The 14,965-nt window shown below is 41.7% G+C and overlaps 2 protein-coding genes across 4 annotated transcripts in view; one reads left to right on the top strand and one right to left on the bottom strand.

Moving 5' to 3' along the window:
• Positions 1-545: 545 nt before the first annotated feature.
• On the bottom strand, positions 546-8,666 carry BLZF1 (basic leucine zipper nuclear factor 1). 2 transcript variants are annotated; one of them, XM_041463781.1, is made up of 7 exons: positions 8,528-8,666; positions 7,078-7,134; positions 5,400-5,839; positions 4,575-4,774; positions 2,902-3,030; positions 2,082-2,301; positions 546-1,902 (listed from the first exon to the last, which is right to left on the bottom strand). In XM_041463781.1, exons 2-7 carry the CDS (start codon positions 7,094-7,096, stop codon positions 1,717-1,719), a joined length of 1,194 nt encoding a protein of 397 aa, XP_041319715.1. In that variant the 5' UTR covers positions 7,097-7,134; positions 8,528-8,666; the 3' UTR covers positions 546-1,716. The 2 variants fall into 2 exon arrangements, with proteins under 2 accessions (XP_041319715.1, XP_041319714.1); XM_041463780.1 differs by having other exon boundaries at positions 8,533-8,666.
• Positions 8,667-8,685: 19 nt separating this feature from the next.
• NME7 (NME/NM23 family member 7) overlaps positions 8,686-14,965 on the top strand; it is a 90,938-nt gene continuing 84,658 nt past the window's right edge. The window contains exon 1 of one of the 2 annotated variants that reach the window (XM_041463778.1): positions 8,686-8,804. In XM_041463778.1, coding sequence (XP_041319712.1) covers positions 8,802-8,804 — 3 coding nt within the window. In that variant the 5' untranslated portion in view covers positions 8,686-8,801. Of the gene's footprint in view, positions 8,805-9,093; positions 9,142-14,965 lie in introns of those variants that run through there. The other variant, XM_041463776.1, reaches the window with a different exon arrangement.

The raw sequence follows: 14,965 nt of genomic DNA, 5'->3' as shown, positions 1-14,965 counted from the left end.
GCCTCACACCAGCAGAGTGAAGGGTTTTACAGCTCAATGTCATGTAGTTCCGTTTATACTACAGAGAAAACAGGGTCAGAAATGTGACTTCATTAAATCCAAAATTGCAACTTGAAAGTGTTATATTGCACTAAATATTTTATTTAGTTGTTGTTTTTGCAGTGGGTGTTCGGTAATTTGCACTGGTCACATGGTCTGTTCCATTTCCCTTCCACGCAAAAGCCCCAGTGGTAATGGTTTGTCCCAGGTTTATTCCTCCCCTTGCCCCTTCCTCACTTGGATCCCATTGGCTGTAGCCCCCTTCCTGCGCCCCCCTTCCCCTGAGCTTAAAGCTCCTGGGAGGAGACCCCCAGGTCTCCTTCTCTCCTGGGACACTGCCTCTTTCCCATCTCGGATCCCCTGGACTAATTCCACAACAAAGCTGTGGGATTTTTGGTCCTGAGAGAAGAGAGCCTCCAGTCTTTTACTTTGGTCCTTGTAAGGCTGCAAGGGGCTACAGTCCGAAGCTTGCCGGATTGGACCCAAATGCTCCAGAGAGACCAGCCTTTACAGGAAAGCAAGCAAAGGAAGTTTATTGTAACTTTCTCCATTTAAACCAAATCAGAGCCAGCAACAGCAAGAACTCACAGCTTACATATTCTGATCATGGGTATGAGATTCAAAGGAAAATTGGGTAAAAGCAACCATTTCAGAAACCTTTTCCCTAAACTAGACAGCTTCATATGGTAAATTTGGGTGTCAAACTAAGAAATTTAAATAGGCTTCTTTGGATTTAGCAGATTGTCTCCTAGAAGTTCTCTTCAAACCTATGTCAAGAACTTCAAATCTACATCAAGATTATAAAACCATACAAGTAAAAAAATACTTTTTTTTAACAGTACCAATGCAAATGTAGTGCTTATCTTCACCTTCCCAATAATACTCAGGAAGACCTTGGGCAAGGACTGAGTCCTAATGCCAAGCCAGGATTCAATGCTATGTACTAAAGGAACTAGGTCAGTCTGCCTTTGCTGAGGATCAGCTATGCAGCAGCTTCACTCTAGAAGCTGAAACAATGGAAAAGCCATTATTAAAAGCAGTTACTACTTATGTATTATAGCTAGAGTTCACTCAAGCTTTATCTCCTTCTTGACAGGAGGGCTGACATTGCACATACTCTTCCTTTCAGAACTTACAGCTATGAAGAATCATTGCACATACTCCTTTTTATGACTAAATTTAAAAGGCAGAACATAGACTTCAGGGCAGTTCATCACCCTGGCTAAAATTAAAAAAAAAAAAAAGGCATGTAACTGACCATTTATCATTACTTTATTTTTAAATTTAGGCATAACTGATCAGCACTTCATTTGCTTTGGTATGGTTACACTTCTGTCTCCCTCTAAAGGGAAATTCATTAAGATTTGCTAATAGGACTATAAATATCAATAGTCAAGAGCATCTCTATGCTCTATAAATTGGACCAGCATAATGTTTTTTTGTCTTGCCTTTTTATAAGAAAATAAGTAGCTTTCCCTGTTGAGAAATAGTAGAAGTATCCCAGAGACTACGGAAAGTCTCTGTCAGTCCCTAACTTCAAGAGGTAGGGAAGCAGAAACTGCACAATTTCCAATGCCAAACCTACTCATTATGGAAAAAGGACAAGGGAAGCCTGCTGAACATCAACTAGTGTAATTCTTCAGAAAGAGTGCATGTGCAGCTGCCTTGGCTGGGCTTTTAAAGGGCTATCAGCTCTCCTTGACAGTGATTGCAACAATTGAAGGTGACATCTTCATATCTTGTATATGGGTGAAAGCTTCCAATACTTTTCTTTGTAGAAAGGAAAGAAGATGGAGAAGTCTCAGAAAAAGAAACTTCTGTTGATGTCTCTGGACGTGCAGCTGGATCCAGTACATGCAGCATCTAAGGATGGAAAAATTGACACTGAAAATACTTTTATACAATTTAGTGTGCTTTTTCCTTCTCTAAGAGCTAGGAAGGATTTCTGCTCAAAAGCCATTTTTCATCTTTTTTTCCAACTTGAAAATATCTGTTTATCCAGAACCTTAATATAAAGATTAACATGCATCAAGAGTTCTTACCATTTCAGCCATTTTCTCAGCAGGGGTATTGCAAAACTCCACAGCTGTTGAAGTCTTTTTTGGACTGTTAGTGCAAACATTTCCTAGAAGATGTGAGCTTACAGCTTTGGCTAGCTTACAATTCACAGCTGCTAGCTCTGTTGTAGTGTAAGGCTGGGCACTAGGATAGTATGTCTGTTGTCTCCCCCACTGAAGAGAGACCATGAGCTCCTCCAGCAGCCTGTGCAGAAAGAAAAGAAGCACTGTTCGTGGGGTTTGTATCCTCTGTTGTATAATCAGCACCCAGCACACTTCAGAGAAATCATCTTTTCCCAAGGCTTACTACATAAGCTACATCTTAAACCGAAGAAATGGACAAAATAAAGTGTTTAAGAACAAGGAGACAAATGGGCTATTCTCCAAGGCAAGGCCTCACCAACACAGGACATTAATTAACACTTATTTGACATCTGGCAGAATAAGCACTGTAAAGTCCATGTAGGTAGAAGGATCTCTTCTTTGATATTTTGGAAGGAAACAGAGAAGACTTGAAGTCAAGACAGTAAGTGATTAAAGAAAGAAAGCCTGAGGATGTGAGGGATGTCAGTTCCATAGTTTATTACCCTTAAGACCTCAGACCTCTAGGGAATGAAGCAAGTATTCTATTACTTTTGCTCTTTTCATCTCTAAGACTGAAAAGTGACCATACCATACATCAGCATAACTGATTTTTGTTGAATATCACTGGATGAGGGGAAAGTTATTTGATTCTCCTCTAGCCTAAAATAAACTGACAAAAATGGGAGTTTGCACAGAGGTAGTCTGGATCAGAAAATCATACTTGTGTGTATCACTCATCTCTTGACGGAACTGATCGCGTTCATTCAGCAAGTCCTGGATTGCACTTTGTGCATCCCTGGTTTGGCGCTGAAGAATTGCTCTGGTATTGGTCAGCTCATCAGCCATCACCCTGCCAAGGAAATCTCCAGTCAGTATCTCAGTGCAAGTGAATAGCTTGAAAGTCACTTTTTTCTACTACAAACCATAATCTGTCTGCTCAACCTGAGTATTAAGCTGCTGTTCACCATCCCCTCCCCATGCAGAGCCTATAACAACCTAATTAAGAATAATTACTGTTCAACTACAGCCAACATCAGTGCAAGATTATGTTTTGACAGAGCTTAAACAATCTTAGGTCACTTAATACAAATCTAGTAAGAGACATTTCAAAACATCTTGGGAATGGTACTTGGTTGACAAGGATCCTGTGAAAGAAAAAGCTAAATACATTTTTCATTTACTAACAACTCTCACAATATGCTACAATCACATCTGTTCAGTCTTCTCTAAAAATGAAAGTTATGGCTATAGACTGCATTCATTTACCTCTTTGGCCTACTCAGGGGCAATCACCAGATGCCAGATAGGAGTGTTTAAGAGCTACAAAGGAGACAGCTGCTGTCACTTTTTGCTATGCCATGAGGCTTGGCACTACTCCTCCAGCAGGCATTTCAAACGCCTGTGATATTCCAAATGCAAAACCAGAATGACATTTAAACAACCACCAGTTAGAAATATGAGATAAAAATGAACCAGAATGTTACAATATTGAAGAGTATTTCTTTAACCACACTGCTGAGACTCACAGTTCTGATTTCAGAACTCCTCATAATGTTAAAAAAAACCCCAAGTTTGCCTAGTAACTCTTGCTCAGCTAGGACTTACAAGTACCATTACACCCTGTATGTTACACAAGTTCACCCCATATGCTGAAACTTCTCCAGCAAATTAAAGGGAGGAGACTGTATTCTATTGCCATTTCCTTCAAGCAGTAAGCTATTTTGTAATATGCATTAAGCATCATAATTCAGTCAGTTATGTCCAAGTATAATAGAAAATTAAAAATCCTAGAACATTATTTACAGTTCTGGTAAGACAACTAAGCAAGTTTAAAGTCATTGTCAAACGAGATTTTGACTTTCAGACCTGCTTTTATGGTCAAAGAAGTAACAGTAAGGTTCCGAGCAGTAACACAACCAGTGTTTGATAAAGCGTTCCCCCATCTCTTTCTTCTGTAGTAGATCCCTGACTCACTATAAGCAGAGCTCCTAAACACATCAGCTTCTTCTCCAATTTATGACTGTATCATACTGGAAGGGGGTTGGGGATGAAAATCAACTAACTACCTGTAAGTCAGCTGACCTAGAAGACATTTCTATACCCTAAACTGCATGTGATTTTATCAAAATTAAGAGCTTCTCTTGCTTTCTTGACAGAGCTGTAGTTGAGATTTTAGGAGGGTTAAGATTCACTGTATTCCTTCTGAAAAGCTGGACTATTCAGATTTACAAGGAGCTTACTTTCTTTATACCTTTCCTGTATTCTCAGATTTAAGAGCAGGTATCAGTATGGCTATTGTGGCTGTCCTCTGCATATGTAAGCACACTGCAATGAGTGTATGTGACGAAAGACTGAAGGAGAATGCTGTTAGGACAGCTCCATGAGAGGGAATACCTGCTTGCTAGAAACTTGCTTCTCCACACATCACATTGTATAGACATGCGCTCCAACTGTTCCGACAGCTGAGCCATATTCCGGCCCAGGACTTCGTTTTCTAGGATGAGCTGATTCTTTTCACGAGCCATCCGTTCAAAGTGATACTGCAGATCATCCCCAACAGAAGCAACAAGTAATTTCTTCAACTCCCGATTGACCTAGAATTAGACCAGACTCCCTTGTAACTATCAATAGAGAATAAACACTCCTAAGAATGCAGTGCAACTTACTGCAAATTGCTAACAGTGAATTGTCTTTCTCATTCCAGAATGGGACCTATCTAGGCAAGCACAAACACATGAGCCTAATGCATGTCCAACACATTCTTGTTTAAATTCTAACAGTCAAAGAGGAAGAATGAAAGCCTACTGCAGGAAACAAAGTTTCAGTAATATTCAACTCCTGAAACAGTAAGATAACAAAGGATTAGACAAGACATCCACAGGTGTATGAAATAGGAAGTTATAGTGAACCTTTCTAGGGCATAACATCTTTCACTTAGTGATTAAGGAGCAAAGTCTTCCTCATGAAAGATTCATTTCCCTGCAGCTATCTAGTGTGTTTCTCCCAGCTAAGTGTTTGACTCTTTCATCTGTTGTCAGAGAAGCAGCACTGGAATACTTTTATGCACTCCTACTCTATATCATAGCTGGTGAGTTCAAAAGGGAACTGATTGTTTCAAGGCTAGAGTGTCATAGCAGTTCTCTTTGGTCACATTCACAAACTGCTTCTACAAACCAAAACAGTTCAGCTGTGGGAGAGAAAACATCTTTAACTTCTTACCTCTGTCTGTATACGCAGCTGATTAGAGAGACCTTCTTTATCCTGTAACAACCGCTTTTCTGAATTCTTTAGCTTTTCAATTGCATTTTTCAGCTCTATCTGTTCTTTCTTGGGGTCTGTGGCTCCATCTGACTGATGGAACGTGTCTCCTTTATGTCCCACAGATTTAGCTACCTTAGCATTTTTAGTTGGAACGACATGGGTGATGGCTGCTTTGGGGACTAATATTCGAATAGCTTCAATCTCCACTGATTTATCTGCATGTACTTTCCCCAGCTGCAGAACTCCAGGACTCATTGAAGAAGCTGTCTTTTTATGGGGGCTGTGGTGGATGTGATGGCTTGCAGTGTTGGCTCCAGTGATTACTTCCACTCCTCCAGCTGTTTGCTCTGTTTCCATGCCATCTCCAGGTCCTCGAATGGGTGCTGGGGCATCATCAACTGAAATTTAGAAATTGTGGATTAAAAGTTTACCACCTTTCACTTGGTTATAGTGTCATTGTAAGTCTTCCCTTAATTTCTGTACTTTGGAGTTAGAGATTTTAACTGTACACTGCATGTGTCACATAGTCCATTGCAGCAGTGATTATCAAGCACAAGTCAGAAAATCATAGAATGGTTTGGAATGGAAGGGACCTTCAGGATCATCTTGTTCCAACACCCTTGCTGTGGGCAGGGACACCTTCCACTAGACCAGGTTGCTCAGCGCCCTGTCCAACCTGTTTTTGAACACTTCCAGGGATGGGGCATCCACAACTTCCCTGGGAACCTGTTCCAGTGTCTCAGCACCCTCACAGTAAGCCCTTAATCAAGTAAGTCCTCATTCAGATGTGCATTGCTCATTAACAGCAGCAGTACAAGACACAAACATTGATCTGAATTGCATTAATTTTAATCTCCTGCTGTCATACAAGATTAAATGCAGACACAAAAAAGAGCTTTCCTGGAAAAAAAAAATATTGACAACATTACTCATAGGCTGACAACAAAATCAGGTTTTGGGAGCTGGCAGAATCAGAGCAGTTTCATTTAAAAAACAAGAAGCAAATGAAAAACAGCTATTACCCAGAGAGCTACTGACACTTTCTGAAATTTAGACTTTTAAGTACTAACATGTTTTAGTTGCCCAAGTGAAGGTCAACAACCCAGTTGTTGGCTCCATTTCTGAACTACAGAATCCAGCATTCCCAGTAATGCTGCATTCTGCTCTATAGTCCCAAACATACCTGACATATACTGAAATTAATTTAAGACCACTGTTTTCAGATGAATAAATAATTATTGTAGTGCAGTGCAGTGTATTAATGGATTTCAAAAATGCTGTAATAATACCATTATATTGGTATTGGCCTTACTTTCAAGTTTGCTGAATCAGTACCAACAGGTTCTAAATACCAGAGGAAGCTGTCAGACAAGTGTACAGACAGATCACAGTACCAGTGACAAACTTATTTTTCAATGTTGAGCTGGATTAGAAAAGCTACGTTCAATTGCTGTTCCATCCAGGTAGCTCTGGTTTTCACTGCAAGAATGAAGTCACAGAATTACTTCCTCATAGCTACATAAAAGGAGTAAGTTTAAATGAAAGGAGCCTGGTATACAGTGTAACTCTGGTGTTTAGAATTCCAGTTATAGTACTTTTTAATCCAGTCTGTTTAGATGTCTTATGAACAACCTACCTTTTTCCAGAGATGTCATTTTCTCTTTAGCAGTCAGCTCTTCCTAACTAGGCAAGTCTGAGGAAGAAATAAGGAGGGGGGCAAAAAAAAAAAAAATCTTTAGCAAGGTAACCGCAGCACTTAATCTTGGATGATCCTGTTTTCTAGTAAAACCTTGAAACTCCAGTTCAGTAGCACAGTGAAAAAACCCACACCAAAACAAACGGGGAAACACAAAATGATAAAAACTACACCAAAACCCACAGAGTTAAAAGGAGAAGATTGCGAGTCTTCTGGCACTTGGATCTTTTTTTCACCAAGAGCTGCAATTCAACTCCTTTGCATTGCTCCTCATCTTGTTCTAGTTTCCATTTCTCAATTTTTTTTTTTTTTTCTGGTCTCCCTCCCCCCTTTTTTCCATCTTACCCTTTAAAAGCCTGTAACACTCCCACAGTACAACTGCATGACCGTGCCAAAATAACCTAAAATAATCCCAGAACCATAAGAAAAGGAAATCCTACACTGCTTCAAGCAGATGAAGAGGTGAGGAGGAAACAATGGTAACTGCACAGCTGCACAATTCCTTCAGTCCTGCTTGCTGAAACAACCTTTTTGATAAGGCCAATTCTGAGTCAAAGAAGGCTTCAGTGCCCTGAGTGGGTGCACATGGTTAGTTTAACTAACAACAAAAGGTGACCCCCAGTTTGACCCAAACCACCATCGTGGCCATTTTCTCCCTTATCCACCAAAGGTATTGACCACTGCCACATTCACCCACAGGGCCATCCACTCTCAATTACACTCCCTCTTTTCCAGGGTCTAAGTTCCTTAGAGATCAGGATACTCCTGTCTTGTTTGGCTGTTTTTGTTCCCCTGAGTTCTCCCCATTACTCAAGGGAGATCCCCAGGGCCCTTGCTTTCTTTCCCTGTATCACAAACTGAAGCTTTTTGACTTCCATTGCAGCAGCTCTCTGCCCTAAAAAGAAAATTGCAGCAGTGAGGGCACTGCTGCCTCTGGGTTTCTAGACTAAAGATTTGGTTTGTGTCAGGCAGGTTTCTCTTGTTTATCTTTTGTGATGAACAGAAGACAAGAGAAACACCTTTTCCTCCTTGAGCTTTCTTAAACTACAGAGATGTCTCACCATCTGTTGCTTCTACAGCTGGACTTGTGTGTTCGCTTACTTAATAGCATTAGGTGTTAATCACCACTGCTGTTCGTTCCTTTTGATTAAGGATCTCTATTTACTTGATGAGAACGAGGAGGATGAAAGCGTAGCTGCTCAGGAGGCAAGAATACTCAACGAAAGACTGATTAGGAGCATTTGGGCTTATCTGCTCCATCAGACACGACCTGCCGCTGATCCTGCTCCTTCACGCTACAATCCCGGCCAGTTCCGTGCGGAAGCACCGTAAGCCTCCCAACACATCCCCCTCCTATTCCATCTCCCTCACTGCTGGCATCATTACCCACCGCACCTCTCACGACGCCGAGCCCTGCAGGGTCCAGGGCCTCCCACAGCCCCGCCCGGCCCCGGCCCCGACAGACCGGCCCGAGCAGCGATGTCACACACCCCCCGGCTGTCGCCTCGGCGGCTTCCGCGTCCGGCGGCGGGCGGGGCGCCCCGCGTGTCGCGTCCGCTCCCGCCCAGAGCGGGCCCGGCGCGGGGGCGGCGCTTCGGTTGCCGGGCAGGGGCGGGCCGGGCATCGCTACCGCGGCCTTCATCGCCTTCATCGCCGTCATCGCCATGGTGAGCGGGGCCACGGGGCCGGGGACAGCGGCGGATCCGCGGGGCAAAGCCCCTCCGAGCGGCGGGAGAGACGCGCCCGGCTCCGCCTGGCCCTTGGCTGAGGGGCCCGCGGGGCGCAGCCGGGGGGGTTCGAGGGGGCCGTTCGGGCTCGTCGGTACCCAGCTGTTGCCGCCATCCCGGAGCCGCCCTGAGCTGGGAATAGGCTGGGCCAGGAGCTCGGGAGGGAAGGCAGTGGTGCATTTGGAGGAGAGAATACGTTTCAGGTGCCACAGTCTTTATTCTTGACTGGATCTGCTGTGTAGTAATGCGGGACAGACGACAGGATGTCATTGCAGGGGTAATAATAATAAAAAAAAAAAGTTTGCATTTTAATCTCGGGGGTGATTGGGCACTGGAACAGGCTCCCCAAGGAATTGGTCACAGCACCAAGCCTGGCAGAGTTGGAGAAGTGTTTGGACAGTGCTCTTGGGCACAGGGTGTGACTCTTGAGGCTGCCATGCGCAGGGCCTGGAGTTCCACTCAGCAGTCCTTGTAGTTCCCTTCCATCACAGCATATTCTGTGATTATAATGATGCTTAACTGAGTCCCCTTTGCCCAAGGTGCTGTGCAAACCCCAGTGCTGTAGAACGGATTAAAAAATAAACAGCTTTGAGTTGTATTTTGTACTCAAACTCATATACAAGACATATGTAGTAGCCAGGCAGGTGCACCTGTGGGTGGGTCCACCCTTACACACCTGTCTGCAGCACCTCAAACTTTCCCCAACCCCTTCAGCAGCTTATTTTGCACCTTGCTTTTGGAACATAAACTCGAGGTCAGCATTTGCCACTTAAATAGCAATGCCACTGTTTCTTTTCAGATACAGGAGTTACAAGTGTTCTGTTTAATCCAGGTAAAACTGTCATTTTCAATTCCCACGTTGAATTTATTCACGTTGGCAGAAGTCCTGCTTTGTGAGTTGTACCTTAGGTAAAGCATTTGCTTTGTTTTAGTTGATTTTCACTGAGTTTGACATGTTTGTAACATCCTTTTATTTCCGAGGTGACACCAACTTAACTTCATTAAAGCAGTGCGGAATCTTACAGCAAACTCAAACAAAATGTTTCATGGCATATTTTTTTAATTTCTTTTGAAAAGTCTTCAGTGATAGAAACTACATGATCTGTTGACATAATTTCATTGCGTGATGATTTTTATAGGTCACTGAGTTTTTTCCTATTATATTCTGTGCTGGAAATTATAGCAGTGATTGTTTGTTCTGTTCTTTGTGGCTTAGAGATATTCCATTTTTGTCTTTTATTTTTAGAAGTACTTGAAGATTTTAACTTTGCCCTTTCCTCCTTTCACATTTTTCTTCAGTAAACAAATGTTGTTATCTTAATATTTTTCTGCTGGTAACTGTGGTTTTAAAATTTAGCCATTTTTTACTCTGCCTGCAGTTTTCTCTAAATGTGTTTTTTAACTTGCAGGATTATTCCCAGCTGCATTGTGTTCCACTGCTGCTGAACAGAGCAAAATATTTGTTTTTTGTGTCTTAGATCTTCATATTGTCAAAGTTAACATATTTTTTTTCCCTGAACTGCTTTGCACTCTCACTCTCACTGCAACCTACTGTAACTTCAGATTTCTATGGTGTTGTTGTCTGGCCAATTTCTCCCCTTGCTGTTGAATTTTTATTGTAATACTTTGCATTTGTTTCTAACGAATTTTCAGATTATCATTCTGAGTTTTGCTTCTAAGATGCTTACAATCTTTCCCACACCATAGTTGTTCTCCCAGATTCTGAAAGTGTGCTTTCTCAGTTTCATTTTCAGTGTAGTAAGAAAAATCCAAAATAAGGCAGGTGCATGGCAGATTGTGGAACGCTATCTGACTCCCAGTTGGCGAGGGAAGTGTTCCTAATTACATCTTCATATGGCAGATGTAACTGCTCTTTAGTTTAGGCCATAATGCCTTGCTCAGCTTGTCAGATTCTCAGGTGTCTGATTGAAAGCCTTATCAGTTCCCTGTTTGTCCCAACTGTGGCTTCTCCCTTGCTCACAATGTCAATAAAAGATTTGTTCTTGACAAATTTTTATTATGTTGTTGTTGTCTTAGATGTTGAATAACCAGCTGCTTAATAACTCGTTCCATTATCTTCCCAAACACTGCCTCTCTTGCCCTTCTCCTGTGCCCTGAGACCTTTCTTCTCTGGTCTTTCAAGTGTTACAGAGTCCTGCTTGTTTCTTTTATACTTAAAAACCCACTAATTTTTCCAGTCATGTACCCTTCATCCTGACAGTTTCCTAAAATGCATTAAGAATAATTTGGGAGCTGGAAGGTGATGGGAGAACAGGTGTTTGGGAATGAGTGCTGCTCAGTTACATATAGACACAGGATCCTGGGAACAGGCTGAGTTATGTGTCTGTTGGATGACATGACTTTATGTACCTGACCCATCTTAAACCTGTTCAGAACATCTTTTCTCAGGAGCAAAATCAGAATGTAAGAGATGCCTTCTGGTGGATTCTGATACTGATCTGCAGGCTGGCATTTAGCCTCAGCATTTTAATTAGCTTCTGAAAATAATGAACTGTGGTTTAGAAAGCTTGACCGACCTTTAGTACTATGTTGCTTTCACTTAATTATGCAACTTCAGTAAGTTTTAACATGTATACCTACTCAGAAAAAAACCCGTTACAAATCATATCATGGCCACAGAAAGAAAAAGGTAGTAACTTTTAGGGGAATCAGTTTGGAATGCATTTGTGTCACACCCTGTACTCCACTCATGTGCAAGCAGTGCTCTGGAAGTGGTTGTGTGCGTTGTAAAACTGGGCACGCATATTGTGGTGGTGGCAGAAGCTGAGGTAAAGGGACAAATGTTCTGAAATATCCTGCAGTTATTTGTCAGACAGCACTTTGGCTTTACATCCTGCTAATCAGTGGAGAGCAGCTTTCCTTGTCATCAAATGGCAGCGTTTCAGATCAGTCCTGGTGCTTTCTGGTATCTGGTTTCTAATTGTGTGACCTGGCAGCTGTGGATGAGGAGCAGTAAATTCCCAGAGGGAAACCTGCTTCTCTCCACCCAAGATGTGCTCTCCCTCTTGGCTGCTGGAATGCTCTGTTATTCTGTAATGGTGCCTTTCATGTAATCACATACAGAGATGTATTTGTCCATGATCTTGACAACGTCAGTTTCTTTTGATTCATGAGTTTGGTGCACTTTCACACTTGAAAGTGTTTCAGATACGGAAGTGCAGCATTTTCCAGGGAACAATGGGCTCTGTTCACCGCAGATATGGAGCCTGATTGCAGTGAAAACTCTGCACCAAAGTGCAGTTTAGAGGATTTCCTTTTCTTCCACCCTTTGAAACAGTTATTGTTACTCCTGCAGCCTGACAGCTGCATTCTACATTACAAAGACTCTTTGAACAACAGGACAAACAAATTATTTCCTTCTTGTGCGTAAAGATATCAAGGCACATAAAAGCCAGGTCTAATTTCTGGTTTTGACCTTGTGGATGTAGAAGGACAGGTTAGTGAAATTTAAGTTCTTTTTGCAGAGTTAGGGGAAAATATATATGAAATTTGCTCTCCTGGTTGCCAGAGCTTGCAGTCTTGTAATTTTGACCAAAATCTTACATATATGAAGGGATGAGCAGTTCAGCTCACTTCAACAGAAAATTTGACAAATTGTGGTTACATGTTTGCTGTAATTGTTGTTATCATCAGTTCATTAGTAAAACCCACCGCTTGGAGAATATCAACATGGAAATCATCACCCTTTAGACAAGATAGGGAAGAAAAATGAGAAATTTTAAGTGCTTTGATTCATCAGTGGAAAATATTTCCTTTTTTAGAAATTGGTCTTAGGAAATGAATCAGGAATTTCTATAATTTAACAATAGTGAGGCCTGGGTTTTCATGGCGCGTTCAGGTTTTCAGCTGAAGACTTTATAAAGGCAGAACAGCTCCTCGGGCTGTGTTGGTTTACAGGAGTTTCTCTTGGGACCTGGTGGTCTCAACCATATTGAATCATGTGGTAAAATGGAATAATTTTGATGAAGATCTGTCATTCAGAACTGATCATATAAACAGACTAACTCTTTCCTGCTAATAGACTTTCCTGAACAAGTGCACGTTTATAAAATTACTTTTCATAACTTTCAAATTGCTTACTTCCTATTGCAAAACAGCTACCATTAAAAAAAAAAAAAAAGGCATTTTAAACTCTTCCAGGAAAACATGCAGTATCTCTGCAAAAGACACTTTCCAAATGCTTACGAAATTTTTCTTCTTTGGTCTTCAAACAGGACTCGGTTTCACTAGAGTGACAGCTGGTGATTACATTGAATTTTCCTCAGCTGCACAGTGTCCTGGTCCTGTCAATTGAAAGCTTGCAAGACAGAGCCAGCCACAAAGACAATTCTCTGTACTTAATGGCCAACTCTCATTTGCAGCATTTCATCACACGGGAAAAAAATTTGTATGCAGTGTGAGGAGAAAGTAAGCAAAATGCTATCTAACTACTTATTGCATGGTGAGTCTTCCTGTGAGCATCAGGAGTGTGTCATGGTTTTGTCTTGAACTGGTGAGTCCAAACAGTGGAAATTTGCTTCTTCAGCAGGTAGGCTGTGTGCATTGCATAAGATGTAGATGAAAAAATAACAGATTCTTTGGCACTCTGTCAGGCAAGTGAAAACTGTTTGAAAACCCCCATAACTTTCCTTTGTTCCAGGAGCTCATTTTGGGTTTGATTTTTATGACACCATGTGCTTTATAAAATACCACCCTACAAATACAAAGTTGACAGGTTTAGAATCCATGGGATAAATTACCTCTTGCTGTAGCCAAGTCTTGGCTTTGCTTGCAGAAATTGCCATCTCTCCAAATGTAATTTTAGATGAATTGATGGCTCTTCTGATGGGGTGGCTCAAACAGGTGACATTGTGATAGTCAAGTTACCTAACAATGTCTGATGATAAGTTTGATACTGATCTGCCTTTGTCACCCAGAGTTGTCTGTCCAGATCCTTCGGGTTGTGGGTACTGATCTTAATAACTGACATGTCTGTCATAATGGTATGTTGGGTTTTTTAAATATATATTTTGGCAGAAACTCTAGAAGTTCAGGAATTACTCAGTGAACCAGTGCCAGGAATAAAGAAAAGTTACAAACTTTCAGTAAGCTGTAAAAAATAATAGAATTTGATGACAGAGGCAGTAGTTATTTAGGGAGATGTTCCAGCCAGATTTGATGTGGGTAAAATTTACAGTTAACTGTCAAGAGCTCAGCACTTTTTGAAAGTACATCTAAATTGTTCTTAATACAGGAACCCAGCTGGTCTGTGTCAGATCTGGAGCAGCTTGGAAGGATGACCATTACCTTTGGGCAAAGAGACACCAAGCTATAATTAGAACCACAGAATCATCATTTAGGTTGGAAGGGACCTTGAACCTGCTCAAAACAGGTCTAACCAGACCAGGCTGTTCCAGGCTGTGTTGTGGCAAGTCCTGAACATCTCCCAAGATGGAGATTGCACACTCCTTCTGGGCATCCTGTGCCAGTGCTTGACCTTCTTGGTCAATTCTTTGTTTTTCTAGTATGTGACTAGAATGTTCTATGTTTCCACGTGTGTCCTTTGCTTTTTTTTTGCTCTCACTGTGCATCTTCAGGAAAAGTCTAGATCCATCTTTTTGGTATATTTCACTTAAGCAGTTGCAGACAGCAGTAAGGTCACCCTCAGCCTTCTCTAGTCTGAGTAGGCTGTTCTCCCAGCCTCCTCTCATGTGTCCTGTTCTCCAGACCCTGACTGCTTTGATAGCCAGTGGCTAAGCACTAAAAACTGGTCCTTTTAGGTTCTTCTGTTTGATAGGGTCTGTTTCCTTTAAGCAAGAGGAGCAGTGACCCTCCAAAAAGTGGTTTTGGCTGTTCAGTTGCCCATTTTAGTGTCAGTTTCTAGAATCCTATGGTGGTCTAGTATATCTGGGTGGGATACTCTTTATTAATCATGAACTGGCTGGTAAGCAACAATGGTTGTATGGAGCATCTATTGCTCTAAGTCTGAAGAGGGCTTTTCCATAAACACTGACTTTTAACTATAATTGTAGCTGTCAGGAATAATCACCGAAAGTACTATTTCCTGACAGTAAGCAGTGTGCTTGGCCGAATGCATCCAA

Source organism: Pyrgilauda ruficollis, unplaced genomic scaffold (genome assembly GCF_017590135.1).
Source record: "Pyrgilauda ruficollis isolate IOZ18807 unplaced genomic scaffold, ASM1759013v1 scaffold17, whole genome shotgun sequence".
Taxonomy (NCBI): Eukaryota; Metazoa; Chordata; class Aves; order Passeriformes; family Passeridae; genus Pyrgilauda; species Pyrgilauda ruficollis.
The sequence above is the reverse complement of the archived record's forward strand: the minus strand, read 5'-3'. Positions and strand labels throughout refer to the sequence as shown.

Excerpts from the sequence above, each read along its gene's own strand:
- BLZF1 (XM_041463781.1), bottom strand. Across the intron at positions 4,775-5,399 it reads AGCTGCGTATACAGACAGAG|GTCAATCGGGAGTTGAAGAA; the intron begins GTAAGAAGTTAA and ends GTCTAATTCTAG. Across the intron at positions 3,031-4,574 it reads AGCAAGTTTCTAGCAAGCAG|GGTGATGGCTGATGAGCTGA; the intron begins GTATTCCCTCTC and ends TTTCCTTGGCAG.